The sequence below is a fragment of the Orycteropus afer genome, unplaced genomic scaffold (assembly GCF_000298275.1).
Source record: "Orycteropus afer afer isolate SDZICR_OR568_19922 unplaced genomic scaffold, OryAfe1.0 scaffold00024, whole genome shotgun sequence".
NCBI classification, from domain to species: Eukaryota; Metazoa; Chordata; class Mammalia; order Tubulidentata; family Orycteropodidae; genus Orycteropus; species Orycteropus afer.
The window spans coordinates 11,111,001-11,132,107 of NW_006921611.1; the positions used below are offsets into that span (position 1 = coordinate 11,111,001).

The 21,107-nt window shown below is 40.8% G+C and overlaps 1 protein-coding gene across 1 annotated transcript in view; it reads right to left on the bottom strand.

Annotated features, from left to right (window-relative positions):
• The window catches only part of ZMAT4 (zinc finger matrin-type 4), a 418,444-nt gene extending 404,976 nt beyond the window's left edge, over positions 1-13,468 (bottom strand). Inside the window, exon 1 of the mRNA XM_007935068.1 lies at positions 13,367-13,468. Within this exon, the coding sequence (XP_007933259.1) occupies positions 13,367-13,468 (102 nt within the window). The remainder of the gene's footprint in view (positions 1-13,366) is intronic.
• Between the last annotated feature and the right edge of the window lie 7,639 nt (positions 13,469-21,107).

Below are 21,107 nucleotides of genomic sequence, written 5' to 3' on the forward strand. Positions count from 1 at the left end.
GGGTTTGAACCGCCAGCCTTCTGGTTAGCAGTCAAGTGCTTTAGCCATTATGCTACCAGAGCCATTGGTAGTGTTGTTGAAAAAAGGTGTTTGCAATGAACAAGTCGTTGGTCTTGCAAAATTCTACTGTGCAAGTTCCAGCATTATTTCTGTCACCAAGGCCAAATTTTCCAACTACCAGTGATTCTTTTTTGTTTCCAACTTTTGCATTCCAGTCACCATTGATAATTAACTCAATAGGTTAATGGAATTAATGAAAAACACAAATGGGTAGGATTTCTTGAAGCAAATGCCAGGGAAATCTCCCAAGTCAAAGTTTGCAACTACAAGGTCTGAACAAGTCATCTAGAAGCTCAGTTGAGGACTATTTGGGGCACAGATAGAAAAGGTCTTTGCTCTGCTTTTCCTGTTTTCTAAGAAAAGAAAAAAAAAAACACCTTCAAATTACCTGCAGGTTTTTCAGAGTGAAGGAATAATTGTTTTGATATTTGACTCAATAAGAGTGAGTATAAGAGCCCTTTCAGCAGCTAGGCATAGTGGTGGCCTTGGTCAGAGGCCAAGCAGAGCTGAAGGAACTGATTAAGGAAGAAGGATCATGAGTCTCAGGAGGCAGAAATTTGAAGATCGCATGGAGGGAAATCTGGTGGCACAGTGGTTAAAGCTGCTAACCAAAAGGTCAGTGGTTTAAACCCACCAGCCGCTCCATGGGAGAAAGATGAGGCAGGTTGTTTCCATTAAAATTTACAACTTTGGAAACCCTATGGGACAGTTCTATTCTGTTCTATAGGGTCGCTATGAGTTGGAATCAACTCAATAGCAGTGGGATATTTTGTTTTATGGGTATTTCCTGATAAATGCTTTCTCTGCCTATATATGTGATTCTCAGAGAAAGTGACAGAATTCAAAGCTAGAAAAATTCTACTCAACATAAAACCATCTTAGAAAAAAGTCTCTGGAAACTCATTAAATTCACAAAGCACAGAAAATGAGGAGAGCATGTTGTCCTCAGCACCTTCTCCAAGCATCAGAAATTTAAGTAAAGACACACAGCTTAGTTTAACACTCAAGCCTATCTACTTAGGATACTGTTATTGTTATGTGCCATCGAGTCAGACCTGACTAATAGCGACCCCTCCTTGGGTTTGCGAGGCAATATGACCATGGAAGTAGATTGCCCAACCTTCCTTCCAAGGAGTGGCTGGTGGGTTTGAACCACCAGCCTTCTGGTTAGCAGTCAGATGCCTTAGGCCCATTACTAATATCTTTAACAAAAAAACAAACAAACAAGCCCAGGTGGCTTAGTGACTTGAAGGTCAGAATGCATATGTTTTCAAAGTGAATGCTGGGAATTGATGCTGGAAGAAAGATTGTCACTGTCAATAAGCAATCAGTACAGGCTGGGATCCAAAAAATAACTGACCTATGATTCACTAAGTGATTGTTCACAGGGGAAAAAAAAAAATTTTTTCATATCAAGGCTATCTGAAGGCTGGTGGTTCAAATCCACCAGCTACTCCTCAGAAGGAAGACAGGGCAATCTACTTCTGTAGAGATCAAAAGGGAGCTCTAGGGCATAGTGCCTAAGGCATTTGACTGCTAACCCTAACCGGAATGGTGGTGGTTCAAACCCACCAGCCACTCCTTGGAAGGAAGATTGGGCAATCTACTTCCATAGAGACACTGCCTTGGAAACCCAAGGAATGGTCACTATGTGTTGGGATCTACTCAATGGCAGTGAGTTTGTTTTTTGTATATGAACAAAGTATTTCAAAGAAAATGGGTAATACTGGCTTCATCTGAGAGGGTATACCAGAAATAGGAATAGGTGGGAGACCTTTTACATGCAAACTCTTGTATGCTTTTAAATTTTGCATCATATAAATTTTCTGCCTCTTAAAGAATGAATAAAATGTTAAAATAAAAATTTTGAATATTTATATATTTATACACCACCACTTTCCTCAGAGATTTTAAGATATATCAAAATATATCTACATTTAATATAAAAGGATAAAATAAATAATTAAGAGATAGATTTAAAATAAAACAGAGGGAAGAAAATAATAAAGCGAGCAGTAAATTGAGCATAATAAAAGCATAAATGCTGTTTAGTTGCTGGACATGGCCATGCATTTGATGGCTACAGTAAAGCAAAAAATATAATCATAGATTCAAGTGTCTATAAGAAACATGAGTCAGCCAATATGGAGTAAAGGACCTGGTTATATTCAAAGTAAGGAGGCCTTTTTCCTTGGTTCTGGAGAAACAGCTCTTGGAGTAATTGGAGTGCCTTGCGCTGGGACTTCCAGGTCATACATGAGGATCTGTGCTGGCAAGTGGGGACTGGCCAGAACAGAGAAGACTTGCCTGGGAGGCCAATATCAACTAGTACTAGGAGGCATGATTTAGCATATCAAGCAGGCCAATAAAATCTGGAACATGAAGACTCAAAGAGCTTCCTGGTCAGTGATGGGAGGGTGACAAACTGCCTTTGAGACAGAAAGACCTTCCAGACATCACCCATACATCTCTCCCTTATAATGATCCTGATTTGTATCTATTTGCTGTGTTAAATTTGTAATCATATGTATAACACTCTCCATGAGTTCAGTGAGTTATTCAAGTGAATTATCAAACTCAAAGGAGAAGGGGAAGCCAGCAGGTAAAAAAGCAAGGAAGTTATGTAGACTCCCAAATCTGTGGCTTGTCTAAAGGACAGTGTCTTTTTTAATCTGTGAAATTTGTCTTAGCTCTGGGTGGCTGGGATCAGAGAGAGTGTGCTACGTGGGTGGCTAGTGTAGAAATGATTGAGAATTGGAAAGGTGGGGACTAGATCAGTCTCCACATTTTGGGGTTGGATTCTTGCTGATTCTTTTCCATGAAGCTATTATCATAACCACTGAGGAGCTTTTCCTGTGAGAATGAAGAGAAATTTCTCTCAAATATCCACCTAAAGAGAACATTGAGATACCATTCTCTAACGGTGTCCTCAACAAAAGCACAAGGTTGGAAGCACCCCCTGCAGTGTGGTCCAATGCGGCAGTAAATAGCCCCAGGGCCACTGTCATGGATTGAATAGTGTCCCCTCAAACTTTGTGTCCACTTGGCTGGGGCATGATTCTCAGTGGTTTAGAAGTTACATAATGATATAATGTGCCAGATACATAATGATACCCTATGATGTGATCTGATGTGATCAGCTGATCAGGTGTAAAAGAATTATGATTAAGGGTAGGTTGCAACACCCTTAGTCCCATCACAGCCCTGATCCAATATAAGGGGAGCTTCCCTGGGGTGTGGCTTATGACACCTTTTGTCTTACAAGAGATAAAAGGAGAGAAAAGGGAGCAGAGAAGGGGAACCTACTACCACCAAGAAATAGGAGCCAGGAGTGGAGCATGTCCTTTGGACCCAGGATCCCTGTGCTGGGATCCTCCTAGGAACAAGAGACACAGAAAGAGAAAGTCTTCTAGAGCTGGTGGTCTGAACTTGGACATCTAGCTTCCTAAACAATACGAAAATAAATACCTTTGTATTAAGTCCATCTACGTGCGCTATTTCTGTTATAGCAGCACTAGATAATTAATTCATCCACAAAACTCTGTCTGAAGAGGTGTCTGGACTTGACATCAGGCACTAATGGGCAATTCTATGAGTCAGTAGTACCACTCAGTACCTAGCTTCCAAGCTCTATCTGGAAAATTTCTCATGTTCAACAAATTATGTTGGGAGAAATGGAGAGAAAATCCTAATTCAGTAACAAATATTCCTTTATCCTCTAGACAAACAGCATATTGTTTGCTTCAGTTTCCTATATAGCACTATAATAAAATAGTTAGTATCTTCATGGCAGGCCCCAGACACTCTAATTACAAAGGTGGATTGTTTGTTTCTTTGTTTGTTTGCCAAGATTTTTGTTGTATGCTCCCATTTGGTCACCCGCCAACTCAAGGAGACCCTATACACAATGGGATTGGACTATTATGAACCATAGGGTGAGCAGTGGCTGATTGCGGGGAAGTAGATCACCAGGACTTTCTTCCTCGCCAAGAGTTGCTGTTGTTGTTAGATGCTGTTGAGTCGGCTCTGACTCACAGCAACCCTATGTACAACAGAACAAAACACTCCCTCATCCTGTGCCATCCTGACAATTGTTGCTATGCTTGAGACTACTGTTGCAGTCACTATGTTAATCCATTTTGTTCAGAGTCTTCCTCTTTTTCACTGAGACTCTACCATGCATGATGTCCTTCTCCAGGGATGGTCCCTCCTGACAACCTGACCAAAGGACAAGAGGCAAAGTCTTGCTATCCTCACTTTTAAACAGTATTCCAGCTGTACTTCTTTGAAGATAGATTCATTTATTTTTCTGGCAGTCCATGGTATATTCAATATTCTTCACCAACACCATAATTCAAATGCATCAATTCTTCTTTGGTCTCCTTTTTTCATTGTCCAGCTTTCTCAAGCATCTGAGGCTATAGAAAATATCATAGCTTGGGTCAGGTGCACCTTACTTTTCAAAGCGACATCTTTACTCTTTAACACTTTAAAGAAGTCTTTTGCAGCAGATTTTCCCAGGGTAATATGTCAGTTGATCGGTCCAGCTGTGAGGATTTTTGTTTTCTTTATGTTAAGTTGTAATCTATACAGAATGAAGGCAATAGTCTTTGATCTTCAACAAGGAGGGCACATCAAGTCCTCTCCACTTTTAGCAAGGAAAGTTGTGTCATTTGCATATCACAGGTTATTAATGAGTCTTCCTTCAATCCTAGGCCATGCTCTTCATACAGTCTAGTTTCTCAGATTATTTGCCCAGCATACAGATTGAGTAAATATGGTGAATGGATACAACCCTGATTTTAAATTATGCCTTATCCTCTTGTTCTGTATGAATAACTGCCTCTTGGTCTATATACAGATTCCTCATGAGCACAGTTAATCGTTATGGAATTCCCATTATTCTCAATGTTACCTATAATTTGTTATGATCCACACAGTTGAATGTCTTTGCATTTCCTTTGAAAATCATACCCTTCCTCTCTTTCTCTTTTCCCAGACACTCCCCAGGCCCAAAATCCCCAAAGCAGCTCCTAATCACCCTGTCACCTACAGTATCACACATATGCAATGCAGCAAAGACAATGCTATATGTTCACCAAACCAGTTTCATTTTTCTCCAAGGCACTCAGCAAAGTCACATTTTCCAGCCTCTCTCACAGTACAAAGAAAACATGTGGTTGAATTATAGTCAGTGGAATGTGGGTGGGTGAATATGATGTTGCCACATCCAAGTCTGGCCCCTAAAATGTCCTGCATAATTACATTCCCTGTCCATCTCCCAGCTGCCAGCTCAATATTGATACCCAGGGTAATGTCAAGAGCAAGCTACACATTAAACACAATGGAGCCTTTGTCAGCTTGAGTCCTAAATGATTACATGGTGCCAAGTGTTCCTGCAAAACTCACAAGGGGCCATAATGTGAACAAGAAATAAACTTTTATCTCTAAGATATTCAGATTGTTTATAACAGTAGTGTGCTGGCCTTATCTAATATAGATATCGGAGTGTTTCCATAACAACAACAACAACAAAAAAAAGCACTGAAATATATGGCATCAGCTTAGCAAATAGGAAGAGTACAGACATAGCAGATTCATGTTATTCAGTCACAAAATACTGGCAAAGCTATTGGGATACCTTGGAAGGCACACTACCTGTCTAGAACATACAGCTCTAGGAGAAAATGAGAAATAAGACATTTGCATGTGTATTGTTAGTTACTGATTGCTTGTCATTGGTGTTTGGTCAATTTTTTCATGAAAGAAGTAAGTTCAGAATGTGATTGACCTATTAGCAAACAGAAATAAAATTAAATACAGATAATCCAGAAATCAGGACCTTGGAGAGTTAGAAAAGCCAATTGTCAATTGCTTCTAGACACCAAAGAATGAGACTTAGAATTTTAAAAGGCAGAGTGCTGAAGACCCAATGAGACTTTTCAGTTGAACACTGTGACTCAGGCTTTTGGCAAAGATTTGATTAAGGGTATAGTCTTCCCATCTATTTTTTAGATAACCTCAAGGTAGCTACTTTGAAAAAGAGAAAGGCACAAGAGATAGAAAGAGAAATAAACAAACGAATAATCCTGAAAATTATGTGTAGATGAGAACTATAATTAACTGACACACATAGTTTTCTGAAAGAAAGTAAATTAGAATACTTCTATAATATCAAGACAAAAATTTTACTAAAGAAAATATTAGCCTGAATTAGAAAAACCTTGAATATTATGCAAGCCTTACATCAACCTCAGGTAGGCGCTGAGCTATGAATGCTGCCCCACCCCCAATACCCACTTCTGATTTGGCCAAAGAAGATAATGAAGAAGGAAGACCCTCTGGAGGGCAGAGCCAGGAGTCATTGAGAAAAATGGACAAGAAAATCCCTCCCAGAGAAGACCAGAATTTTCTGGAAACTTCCCCTCTCATAGAAAAGAAATTTTTGCAATGACTGGTCAGTGATTGTTTTTTGTCTTCATTCTTTTTGTGAATGGGGGATTTGACTGCTGTCATTCTATCCTTGCTACACTATTCTAAAGTGTAGGGCAGGGGCAGTAACATTTTTCTTTTATTTCTAAGTGACTGAAGCTAGAAGAGTCACATCCATATCTGATAGAGAAGACCACTCCCTTCTGGAGATCTCGAACTCTGAGCTGGATTCTGTGCCTGGATAGGACTTGAAGTTGTTCCTGTGAAATGGGGAGGAGGGTGTTCTATGTATGAGAGAAAGTGTGAAATAGATATTCGGACACCACAAAGGCAGACTGTGACAGAGATGATGCTACATGTTTATTGAACTCATGCCATTCTTCCTCCTGCCTACACATTTAAATTATATTTTCAAGCTACCCTTCAGTTACTTGGGATAATGTGATTGAGTTCTAGCCAATGGCCTGGCTCCTAAAATCCACCGAATGAAGCCATATGCTCTTAGCAAATGAGAGCTCATGCTACAGAAGATATTCCTCATGTTCTTAACCAATGAGCATTAAGCACACCACATGTTGTTGTTGTTATTGTTGTTGTTATGTGCCATGGAGTCAGACCTGACTCATAGCGACCCCTCCTTGGTTATCACTACGGAAGTAGATTGCCCAACCACATAGCAACTCTTTTCAGCCAATTGTGTGTTGGGTGAGTTAGGTGTTTTCTTCAGTCTACAGGTGTTTACTTCATTGTAGCCTCTCAATTACCCATTCATTTTGTGTGCCACTTAATTATTTTGATTAATGATAGCTAATGAAAAGCAAAATGACCATGTTGGATCTGCTAAAATAAAACAAAAGAAGAATATAAGAATGGTTACAAATTGTGCAGATGTTCAAGGAGTCTTCATTGGAATAGTTGAGGAAACAGAGGTTAAAGAGGCACTCAGGGACAGGTCGAAGTCCTCTACCATTATGAAGGGTAACTCAAGATTTGCTTTAGACTGGAGAGTGCAGCGGTAATTGTACTAACTTCATCTGGAAGAAATTAAGCATGTCATGATTCTAAGAGATTTGAAAAGCTGCAACAGTGATTCTCAATGTAAGTGTAGAGAAGGCATCAGGACAGTAAATCTACTATAAACACCTTTTGTTGCCATCATACAGGTAGCATTTGCATTCTGGAAGCACATCACCTGCAATACCCTGTATAAGTGCACACCCTGAGTTCCCTGACACTGCTGCAGTGTAAAGCTGACATCTGCAGTGCTTGGCAGGACTAATGGGCTGCAGAAAAGCAACCTGATATAGAACTCACAACTTTAGTATGTCCTAAAGAAGTTGTCCAGCCTGCTTACTTACTAAGCAATTGGGGGGGGGGGGGACGAAAATAGAAGAAGCAAAGTCTAGAAGAAGATGTGGTAAAGGAAGGAAGAGAAAGCAAGCATAAAGGTACAGTGGTCCTGGAAAGTCATGAAACATTAATCAACACATACTATGGACATATTTTTTTTACTTTATTGTCTCTACCCACAGACATTTACATCCCAGCTCCTACTGGACCTACAGAAACCAGAAAAGTGTCTTTTCAGTTGTTTCACTAGGTTAAATAGAAGCAAAAAATAACCCAGTTGCCATTAAGTCAATTCCAACTCATTGTGACCCATGTACACCAAAGTAGAACTGTGCCCTGGAGGGTATTCAATGGCTGATTTTTTGAAAGTAGATCACCAGACTTTTCTTCCAAGCTACCTCTGAGTGAGTCTGAACCTTCAACCTTTCCATTAGCAGTCAAGCATGTACAATGAAAAGAGCTGAAACAGGAAAAATCTGTTTCAGCATGTCTCTGTAGGCTCAATGTGCCTGCTGATATACTGCTAAGTTATTAATACTGGATTCTGTCATTCCAGGTAGGCTGATGGGGTTCATTCACTAGAACTGACATGATTTCCAGACTCAGAGATATTTCAATAGCTCCTCATGAGTTTGCAGAATCATCTTTACCATTATTATAGAACTGTCACTTACACCTTGTAGGCAGGTTCCTGAGTATGGACTGACTTCCAATATATATATGTCCTCGTCTAGCCTAGTCTTCATTGTCCCCATTCCATTTGCCCCACTGTTTCCCTCATCCAGTCCACCTTCCCCACCTGCCTCTTTCTTGACCTATAAGTGTCAATGAGCAGCAATCATGGACAAAGCATTGTGGTGTGTGCTGTGGGAATAAATTTTAAAAATCAACTCATGGCCCATGCCTGCCCTCGAGAAGCTTATAACCTTGTTTGGGGGGTACCAGTAAGCCTTCAAGGAGCTCTGGTGGAATAGTGATTAATGTAGTTAGCTGCTAATCAAAAGGTCAATAGTTCAAACCTACCATCTGCTCCGTGGAAGAAAGATGGGGCAGTCTGCTCCCATAAAGATTTACAGCCTTGGAAACCCAATGAGGGTCTCTGTGAGTCAATGGCAAGGAGCTTGGTTTGAGTTTTTTGAGTAAGCCCTCACCCCTTATTTAACAAAGATCAATTAACTAGGCAACATGGCACAGCAGCACACAAGAGTCATTAGGGCTCACAGGAAGGGGCAAGCAATACAGGCTGGGACATCTGTACCAATGTGTTGGGCACACTGTACCCAACAAAGGTTCCTCTAAGTCTACTTGTAGATCTGCTCACTCATCTTCCTTTGGCTTCACAAAAAAGAAAAAGAAAAAGAAGAAGAAGATGAAGAATGCTTTGGTTTCAATTGTCTTCATGGTCTGCCCTATACTACTTCTCTTCTTCCTACAACCCAGAAAAGCCACCCCCCTCACTCACGCAAGTAACTCTTTCCCTTTGCAGAAAATTATTCTTCAACCACTTGAAACTCCACCAAACTACTCAAGTGGTCTCCCTGGGAAAATCTTTATTGCCTCTGTAACATTCAGGCACACTCCTTTGAAAGCTTTCTCTTCCCTCTGTGTCTGTGTCAACTTGTTCTATTGATTCAGACTATTCAGCCAGTGAGCAGAGACAACATCTAATTATATTTTCCACTGAAACATTAGCATGTTATTAAAGCTTACCAAGTAAGAAAAATAATAAAGTTCTTATGTTTCTCATATTTGTCACCTCATGACTGCATGTGCAAAAAGAGATTTTTAAAGTGTAGTTTGGAAAGATTTGGTCTATTAGACATATATTAGGTTTTCCTGTCCTCCTGGCCAAAGGTTTGGTCTTTTAAATGGAGCATATAGCTATTAGGTATTAACCCATCTGTTTTGTTTTTCTCTCTTCTTCAAGGACTAGCACACTAGTCTCATAGTCAAAGTCATTTAAAAAGCTGTTCCCTTCCCCAACAGTACCCTGGCCACCACTGCCTAGCTGTCCTTCAGAAATACTCAATCATGGTGTCATACTCCCAAATGCCTAAGAGCCTCATCCTGATAAGAGTCCAGCTTTATCTTTCCTTTATACCCTGCCCCCCCCCCATCATATCACTGCTCACTCCTTTTTCCTAACAAATCCACCCCTCAGGGCAGGTTAACCTCCTCAGTGCTCTTTGAAAATACCAAAAATTCTTATTTCAGTAACCCCTGAATTTAACCCATCATCTGAGGCTTGGATAAGTCCTGACAGTTCCCACGAAGTCTTCCTTGACCATAATAACTGATGACTCATTTGTTTGGATTTGGAATATGCCAAGACCTAAAAACTAACAACACAGTGTAAACACACACTTAATCTTTCTCTGCCCAGGAATATCAGTTTTCAAATGGCCTTAGAAGTCCTCTATGCAAGCCATCCTTTTAGAGATGAAGAAGTGGAAATAGGGGAAATGTCCTAACTGAAGCTGGAATACCAGAAAGCAGTGTAAGGTCTCCTTATAGAAAGAACTCCCTAGGTTGTACAAATTGTTAAATTCTCAGCTGCTAACTGAAAGATGGGAGGTTCAAGTCCACCTGGAGGCATCTCAGAAGAAAAACCTAGTGACCTGCTTCCAAAAGGTCACAGCCTTAAAAATCCCATGGAGTACAGTTCTACTCTGCCACATTGGTTCACCATGACATGGAATCTACTCAGAGGCAATGGGTTTGGTTTTGAGTATCCTGACTGTGCCCTATACCCCAGCTACATGCAGTTTTGCAGCAAGACCGTCCATGACATATTTCAACCTGAAGGAAGTGCCCCACCTCTGCCAGGAGGCGGGGAGTGGAACATCATTCAGCTGTTTCCATCCATGTTTAATGGGAATGCATTTAATGTTGTTTTGATGAAACGTAACACTGTTAATTGCAGATCTATTGTGATTGCTTTATTTTCTCTATCTCAATCTATGCTACATTCAACAAATACTAACGTATTCTGTGAACAATTAAGCTGTGGCACAGCAAGAGTACAGTATGTTAACTTGAGATCGGGTAACTAAACCCTTGATTGAGCAATTAACTAGATTTTTTTTTTTTGAAACATGTTTTTTATTGTTTTGAATTTGCTAATATGACTTCTCTAGCTCAGATGGCAACAAGTGCTGGAAGGTGAATATTTTTTGTAAAACGTTCATCCATCCAATAAATATGGACTGAACACCTAAATATCATGCAAGTACTATCCCAGGGACCATGGACGACCAAAAGAGTAACACTCAGTATCTGTCCTCAAGAATCTAGCAAGATAATTAAAAATGAACAGACCAAAAGAAAAAAACAAACTCACTGCCATTGAGCTGGATCCAACTCATAGAAACCCCTTCTTGGGTTTCCAAGGCAGTATCACTACGGAAGTAGATGGCCCAATCTTCCTTCTGAGGAGTAGCTGGTGAGTTTGTATCGCCCTCCTTCTGGTTAGCAGTCAAATGCCTTAGGTACTATGCCACCAGAGTTCCCAAAATAAACAGAAGAACCATAATAAAGGAAGAAAATATGGGACTAGAAGGAGGCTGTGGAATTTCAGAATAAGGATAGAGTCCTTGGTTTCCTTAACTGGGGTGGGGAGGGAGGAATGTATCAAGAAAATAACTTGTGTTTATAAAGCAACATCCTCAGAAATTAGAAAGTTCTTAATTGCAATCGACGGCCTTCTTCTCTTTTCTTTTTCATTTTCTTTTTGCATTTGCATTTATTTTCTCTGACACTTGGTTCCAATACACAAAAGGATCTATTTTTTTTTTTTTACACAGATGCTGATTTTCAAGTTTTCTCTGAAGAGTAAGTTCTATTGACTGTCATCAAAATATTGCTACCAAAAAGTTAATAATAATATAATTTTATGTGTCCAGCATAATCTACAGTTACCAAAGCATTTTCACAAATACTATTTCAAAATATTTCATCTAATCATCAGAAAAGCCTGAAAAGCATTCAGGGTCAGTGTAACTGTGTTTGTGTATATGTACATGTATGTGTTATTATTATAATTTCATTGTGCACTGAGTAATCAAAGGCTCGGAGGAATTTGGTGAGTGACAGTGACAACTGGCATTTGTCACATTTGTCAGACTAAAAGAAAATTGCTGGCTAAGCCCTCCAATCTAAAATTACTTACAAGTTATTACACTTGAAAATTCATGCTCCCACTGGTCTATGTTTTTTGAAAACAGAACATGCCCTGGGCAGCCTCAGTACCTTGAGAGCCCTCTCTCTCCTTTATTCCATCTGTGGTATCTTGTTCCCTCCTTACACACAAGCAGCCTTTCCTTTTTAATCCTCTACTCCCATTTAAAAAAAAAAAAAAAAAAAAAAAAGCATTGCTGTCAGTTGATTCTGACTCATGGCACCCCACGTGTTCAGAGTAGAACTGCTCTACAGGTTTTCTTGGCCATAATCTTTACAGAAGCAGCTTGCCAGGCCTTTTCTTCCAAAAAGGCACTGGGTAGATTCAAACCATCAACCTTTAGGTTAGAAGTTAAATTACCAATGAAACCAAAACCAAACTGCCATTGAGTTGATTTTGAATCACAGAGATCCACACTGGATGGTAAATCTTTACAGAAGTAGATTGCCCTGTCTTCCTTCTGCAGAGATGCTGGTGGATTTGAACCACCAACCTTCTGGTTAGCAGTCAAATGCCTTAGGTGCTGCACCACCAGAAATCCACTTAAATCCCCAATGTTGCTGTTGTTATGTGCCGTCGAGTCAGATCCAATTCATAGTGACCCCTCCTTGGGTTGCCGAGGCAGTATCACTACAGAAGTAGATTGACCAACCTTCTCTCTGAAGAGTGGCTAGTGGGTTTGAACTGCCGGCCTTCTGATTAGCAGTCAAGTGCCTTAGGCACTATGCTACCAGAGCTCCTAAAATTCCCAATAAGGGACCCAAAATTAGCCATTTGTCCTTCCATCCAAAACAGCCAAAGCCACTGATTTATGTCCTTCGAGACTAGTTGGACTTCAAAACTCTGCTAGAACTCTGATAAACACATGTAGGGCATGAGCAATCAGGTGGAAGAAATTTGAGGGGCTAAAGTGGACTCATTGCTACTGAATCATCATGATGCTGTGTGTCTCTATAGTGACTAACAAAGGGCCCCTGAGCTTTTATCTTCAGGGTCATAGAAGGGAAGAGGAGCTGACACAAATGTGTCCTGCCTGGATCCTGGAAAAGAGCTTTAAGGATGAGCAATGACAGATTTAACAAATGAAGAAAGCCCACTGAGTCTCTAAGGATGAGGCACAAAGAAAAAATATATATATTCTGGGCACCATCCAGAGCTAAGAATCATCCCCTCTCCCTAGTCCTGCTCCTATCTCTGTGTTCTAGATTGATCTCAAACTGTAAAGTCTCATGTCCTACAGTTTGTTAAAGCTGACCAAGTCCAGAGGGCATGTACTAGAAAACTAACATCAGGACACATACTACCATCTTCTATTTTAAAACACTGTGTGGAAAAAGCTATCCTTACCTCATAATGGGCCACGCGCTGCGATTCCGATATCAGTTGCGCACTGCACACCTTGCAGTAACTGTCTGTAAACAAATCCTGATCAATATCGGAGGACTTCATCAGGCTAAAGAGAATCAAGAAGGAAAAAAAAAGAAAAGTGAGTCTGCTGTTTTGATATTTATGCAGGATATTATTGATGTGAGAAAGCCTGGGTCATAGCAATAGCGCTGATGATGATAACAGTAGTGGTGATCCTCCCAAATCCTGGGTGTTGCCATATCAGTCAACTATAAAATAAGTACATATGTTTAATTTTCTCATAAATACCCAATAGAATTGTGAGTACTTTAAGAAATATTAATGTAGCTTTAATGTTTCTATTTAAATCAACCAAATTATCTAATACTTTGCCAAGGATTTTTGTGAGAAAGTATTACACATGATTTATATTAACAAAAGGTTGCAAGCACCCTACATACCCAACAATAAGAAAGTGTTTAAACAAATGTTGATACATTAACAGACTAGAATACTCTGCAGCTCCCAAATTCAAATTCACATCAAATTACCATAATTTTATGCAAATTTTATATGCACGTTATATGTTTTTGCAAACCTTACAACGCCCTCAGGCCACTCTATGTGCATTACTTGCACATGTGTATTACTTACACAGGCGCACTTTTTCAAAAATACCACACTCTTTTAAGAGAATATTTCATGGAATAGGAAATAGTTTATCACTAACCACAAAAAAGTTTACAAATCAGCATGTATTTTGCTCAATTTGTTTAAAATATGCATAGATAAGTAGGAAAACATTCCAAGAAGTTATAACATAATTGTAGTATCAGTTATCTTTGCGAGATTATAGGTAACTGCTTTTATAATTTTCTCTGTTTTTAAAATATTCTAACATGAACATATATTATATTTGTAGTCAGGAAAACACATGAATTTTGAGTTTAAGAACTAAGAAATTTTAGAAATAAAATCATACTAAACTATAACTCTCCTCGTAACCTTGGATCCTGTTATAGGAAGACACCTCACCATTTAGTGCTGTCGCTTCTATTTTTAGCATTGTTGCAATTCATAAGGATGCCTCCACCACTCTACACCACAACAGAGCCACAAAGTAAATAAACATCCTCAAATTCCAAACCCTAAATCAAAATGCAGCCAAGGTCTGAAGCCTGTGAAACTGATCTATCACAACCGCATCTTATAGCAGCTGAAGTGTAATGTTACCATCCTAGAAATACGCACTAGCACACCCCAAGTGCTTTCACCTACCCCACAAACTCTTCATTTCAGCCTCCTACCTGGCAGGAACAAAGACATGAGCATGCCAGACAACATGCATTATACAGCGGCAAAGGGTCTCAGACAACTGAGATGTGTACAGACAACTCCAATGTGAATATTAGAGTTTATCTTACTCCAACTCCTTAATTTTATCTATTGTCCAAAGTCACACTGTTGCTTATTGGCATGGCCAGATATAGTGCCTACATTGTTTGATTCCAATTTCCTTACACTGAATCCATGCCAGGTATAATGCTACTTGCCAGGCACGTGATCTTGGCCAAGTCACTCACCTAGAGAGGTCTCAGGTTCATCTCTGTAAAAACTGAAATAACAACATTTGCCATGACTCCTTAAAGAGTTGTGTTAAATACCAAAAAGACAAATATATGAGAAGGTCTACTTTCCTTCTCTGGAAAAGGATTCTAATCATATTTTTTGGTACCCTGATGAAAAAAGAGATAGGTGATTATAACAAAGAAAGGTAAGGTGATGTTATGAAACCAAATCTTGACCAATGCAACAAAATGGATTATGTTTCATTTTATAAGAGTTTTGAAACCATCTGAATAGCTGGACCACATAAGTAAAGTATCTGAATGCAATAAGAGGTTGCCCAGCTCAGCAACTCCAAACTCCCTTTCTGTCCTTGTATTTGGTTGTGATAGCCCATTCAGAGTATTTTTATTCAGCCATACAAAAGGATTTACCGTTTATGCCCTGAAGAGACAACAGAATCTCTGGTCTTACAGTGCCCTGAATAACCAACAGTTATGCCAGATACTAATGACCATCCATTCTGACAGCTGATGTAACCCTGTTATTTCTGGAGGAATTCTTCCACAGCATTCCTGGCAGATGGCCCAGCCAATCTGGAGTCCAGCACCTGCAGTGTCTGGAGGCTCACTACCTCACACAGCAACCTGTTCCACAGAGTCTTGCATCTCTAATGGTTAAGTTTTTCTTATGTTGAATCCTAATCTTCCCCACTGTGGCTTCCATAGATTGATTCTGTATTTGGGAACAACATAGAAAAATTCTACTCTCTTTTTTCATGTGAGATCTCCCTTCAAGTGTTTGAAGATAAAAAATAAAACCAGTTGCCATCAAGTCAATTTCAACTCATGGCAACCCCATGAATATTAGAGTAGAACTGCACTCAGTAGTGTTTTCATGGCTGTGATCTTTCAGAAGCCAAAGTGCCAGGCCTTTCTTCTGAGGCACCTCTGGGTGGATTTGAATTGCCAACTGTTCTGGTTCCCTAGTGCCACTCTGACAGGAATACACCACAAATGGGATGGCCTGAACAAACAGGAGTTTATTCTTACAATTTGGAGGCTGTAAGTCCAAGTTCAAGTGCCAGGCTCTAGGGGCTGGGTGAAAGCCCCTCAACCTTGGGGTCCAGCTCTCCTCCTGCTCCCAGCTCACTGGAGCTAGAGGCATTTCTTCATTCAGACAGCTGCTGGCTGCTGAGGCTGAGAAGCCCCAAGGTTGACAAGTAAAAGGCACAGTCCCGATGTTACCAAACCACACAGCAGGCCATTAACTTAAGTCCATCATAAGTCACAAGGTCGGCAGAACAATGACATGGCTACGTGCAGAGTTCAAGGTGCCATAAGCTAGAGACCATTCCCAAGGCTTCTCATTATATACAGGATGCAGACCACATCTCAAAGGCAGGTACTCAGCTGCTTGTGGTAGATCCCACCATAGAGTTGATTGCCAGTCTCATCATGGTGAATAACTACCACCAGCTGCCCAGCCACACAACCAGGCCCAGCCAAGTTGACACACAAACTTAACTACCACACCAACCCTTCAGTTAGTAGCCAAGTGCTTAATGATTTGCCCCACCCAGGCACTTCTGTGTAAAGATAGTGTTCTTCTATCTGTTCCCATCCTACTCTGCCTTGCCATCTTGGTCTATATCCATTTCATTTGGGTCCATTCTTCTAAAGCAGTGCCCAAGAACAGAACAGGAGCTCTAGTGGCACAGTACTTAAGGCACTTGACTGCTAACCAGAAGGCTGATGGTTCAAACCCACCAGCAACTCCTTGGAAGGAAGATTGGGCAATCTATTTCTGTAGTGATACTGCCTCTGAAACCCAAGGAGGGGTCACTATGAGTTGGATCCAACTGGACAGCAGTGTGTTTGGTTTTTGGTTTTAAGAACAGAATAGAGCACTGCAGATATGGTCTAACAGGGATAGAGAATCAAAACTTCGGATTTTTCTACCAACTGTCCACTGTAATGGTCTCTAGTCACATCCTGGAATATAAATAGAGAAGAGGTGTTTTGATAAAGGGAAAATGTAGTACAAAATTTTGAAATGTCAAATGAGAAAAGAAAACTTACTAAGGTATATTTTTTAAGCAAACTACTATAAGTGGTTGTGTTTAACTGTTATCACATTCCCTTCTATTTCTAACAAAGAAAAGAAGCACACAAAAATAGATTCATGGGTGACCTGGTTAATAGGAATCTCCAAACCTTCTGCATACTCCTTCCTCATTACACAACCGACTGCAGAAATCAAACACTGTGAAAGGATATTCAAGGTATGCGACGGACAGAGTGAGGCCCGTAGGAGTCTGAGTCTCAGTAAAGCAGCTGTGCAGCAGAAATAGCTTTAAAGGCAGAATATAAAATGTGTATACTAAAAAAAAAAAAAAAAAAATTCAAAGAAAGAAGAAAATAGCATGGCTCTTTCCACTGCTTTATATAAGAATATTGATTTGAGCAAACCCATGTGCAATAAAATGGCAATAAAGACCCCCTCTGAAATCTATGAGGCCCGAGTGGAATACTTGAATAAGTTAAATTCCAGCGGGAAGCAATTAGTGGACAAGTGTCAGCCCAGTTTGTGTGTGAGGCCTCGCTCTGTGTAGGTCACTTAGACAACCAGAGGGTCTGATTTATGATACAAAGACTGGAATTCCCAAGAGGGAAGGCTACCCCTGCCTCTCCCCTCATCCAGCTTGTTTAGAATAGTCTGCTCAGCTTCACCAGCCTTCAGAAGCCCCAGAAAGCTGCTGAGAAAAAAAGGAGGCAAAACAGATGGCTCTATTGACCCTGGTCAAAGGTGCTGACCTGTGGCTGTAGAGGAGACAGGGCCATTGCTCAAAGAACCAAGGTGTGGTAAGCATGCTGATTTGGGTATGCCCTGAGGCCTTGGGACATTCTGAGGAGGAAGACAAGAGTAGAGGAAACAAAGAGTTTGATTTCTATAATCTGAAACTCTTCTGAAAGAAAGCTTCCTTCCTTCTCCTCCACCCAGGCCCATTCCAAAAGAAACACCGAGGACTCAAATAACCTCTCCATCACTCTTCACTATCTGCAGAGGATGAGGTTATCTGTGGTTCAGTAAGAAGGTCCATAGCAACCCCTCCTTGGGTTTCCCAGGCACTATCTCTACAGAAGTTGACTGTGTAATCTTCCTTCCAAGGAGTGGCTGGTGGGTTTGAACAACCAGCCTTCTGGCTAGCAGTCAAATGCTTTAAGCACTATGCCACCAGAGCTCCCAGAAGTGGTGGTGGGGGACATAATTAGATCAGGGAGTCTCATTAGATTCTCACTTCCTGTCCCAAGTCCCTACATTCTAAAAGATCTACTATGTACATGTATAGTAATATCAGTGCCAGACTGAAAAAGCACAACAAGGTACAGTAACTAAAGAAAACATAGAAAGGAGAAACAATCATGGCTATTGGGCTTTTACTATGTGTGAGACACAGGGATAACAAAAGGCACAACTGGGTTCCAAATTGTTACCAGCTATTGTGTGAGAAGGGAGCTCTGGTAGCATAGTGCCTAAGGCACTTGACTGCTAACCAGAAGGCTGGAGGTTCAAACCCACCAGCCACTCCTCGGAAGGAAGATGGGGCAATCTACTTCCATAGCGATACTGCCTCGGAAACCCAAGGAGGGGTCGCAATGAGTCGGGTCCGACTCGACGGCACATAACAACAACAACATTGCATGAGAAGTGAGATATGCACAGAAATACCTATGATGCAGGTGGCAAGTGTAATGAGGCTGGTGAAAAGGGCTACAGGAATGGAGTCGGTGAGAGATTATCAAAAAACTCATCAAAGAGGGCTAAAAGAGTTGAAAATTTAAGGATGGATAGGATTAAAGTGAAGGGAAATGGGATCCAACTCAAAAGCTAATTCTAAAAACTCACTGCCGTCTAGTTGGATCTGAGTCATAGTAACCCCCTCCTTGGGTTCCCGAGGCAGTATCACTACAAATCACCCGCCTTCTGGTTAGCAGTCAAATGCCTTAGGCACTAAGCCACCAGAGCTCCCATTCCATGACAGAGAGAGATTGTGTTACTAGTAGGTATGAGAAGATGTACACAGAGGGGCATTGGTGGGGCTAGCTTGGGTTTGTACAACATAAGAAAGAAAAAAAGAAAATCACTGCCATTGAGTCAATTCCAACTCATAGCGACCCCCACTGAGTTTCTGAGGCTGTAAAGACAGAAGTAGATCACCCCATCTTTCTTCCATAGAGCAGCTGGTGGGTTTGAACCACTTACCTGGCTAGCAGCCAGATGCCTTGCCCACTATACCATGAAATCCAAGGAAGAATACATAAAGCTCAAGACCCACAAGAAAGTAAAGAGAGACAAGGAAAAGGGTCAGGTTCCTAAAACCCAAAACCATCACAGAGCTCCTCAGAGAAAAAAGACATTAGTTGAAATCCAGGTTTGTTCATTCACTTGCTGAATTTTTCAGCAAGTTACATGTCTTCTCTGAATCCTGGTTTCCTGATTTGTGAAGTGGGAGAAAAACTCACATGCTTATTGTGAGGATTAGCGATCATGCAGATAAAGCATCTAGCACAGACTACGCCATACGGTAGACACTCATAAGTGGATATCACCACCATTACTATTACTATTATTATTCTTAGTTTTGTAATATCATGATTCTTATTTTCAGAAGTGCTATACATACTTAAGAAGAGAAATCAAAGACTGGGAGAGAAGATATTATAGTCAGTGTACTGAAATCATAGCTTTTACCACCACTATCGTCTTTCTCTTTTGTATTAACAATGTTATCCACAAAATGGCCCACTTCCACTGAAATGCAGCTGGCTGCTCCTCCTGCCAGCTAATGTTTAGGCCCCATGCCTGTGAAGGCCTATACTCTATAAACACTTAAAATTGATTTTTGTTTTCAGCTGTAACTAGGAGAAAAAGATTAGATGAGAACTTTGTCTGTCTCTCTCCCTCCCATTAGTACTCTTCTCTGGGTGACTGGCTCTCCAGGGTATGCAAAGGAATGTATGTACTATCTAAAGTCAGGGAAGTCAGAGACCCATGGACACCAGTCTCAATATCAAAAGCCCATCACCATGGTAGCTCTAAAGTGGCCCCGGCAATCAAGGCTCCAGGGTGGCTTCTCCTCCAATCCTATCCCTTCAGAAGACAAGCCTTGGACTGGTTTTCCCCACTGGGTGTCTATGTAGGACAATGAACTTGGTTTAACATTTTGTCTCTGATTTCTAACATATCCCTTGGAATTCTGGAGCAATGAAGGTGTGCTTTTGTTTTCTAAAACTTCCAGGCAACACTAAAACGTGTATAAGTGAGTAGGTGCCACGTAGGCCTCACCCTGTTGGCAGACCTTTAAAAGGGAGGGGGCATGATACAATCATGCATTTTCATTAAAGCCCCAATGACTAAGGGACCCTGGACCTTGGAGCTCTCACTTTGGGGCTTCTTTAATTGATGAAAACATCCATGCATAGGAGAGTATGTGGTATGTCCCTGAGGACAATGAAACCCTCTTGCTGCTTCTCCCAGACCTTTCCTGATACATCTCTTCCCTTGCATCCTTTCTTGTTATAATAAAAGGATAATTGTAGTTTAGGAAGACTCTGGGTTTTTTGAGCCATTATAGAGAATTAATGATCTCGCAAGGGGCAATGGAACTCTAATGTAGCTCAAGGTGGATGATTCAGAGAAAGACTGCAAAGGCAGTTGATTTTGAAGACCTAGCTCTAGGTGAATCAGTGACAAGGAAAAGCTGCATAGGCAGTCAATGAAGAAGGCAGGGTACTTCTGGTTTGTAACCTAGCCCAGGGGAACAAAATGTGTGTGTAGTGGGGTGGATAGTCTGAAGTGCATGGAGTTGTGAAGACTCCTGAGTCCTTGAATGATACGTGATGATCTGGCCCCAAATAAAGTCTGACCTAACTCTAGGTAGTTAGGGTGAGAGGAAGTACCCCAAAAGTAGCTGGCAGTGGAAAGGCGCAGCCTGGGTCCACTTGTAGATGGAAACCGGATTCATTCAAATACTTACCACACAGTTAGCCATGAAGGTGGTGTTTGCCCGCCATGGCCCTTTAGCAATACACAGTCCTTCTGTCATAGGAGTGGGCATCTTTACTTAAAAGCTCATCGATAAGATCTAATAACTCACTCTCTCCCCTCACCA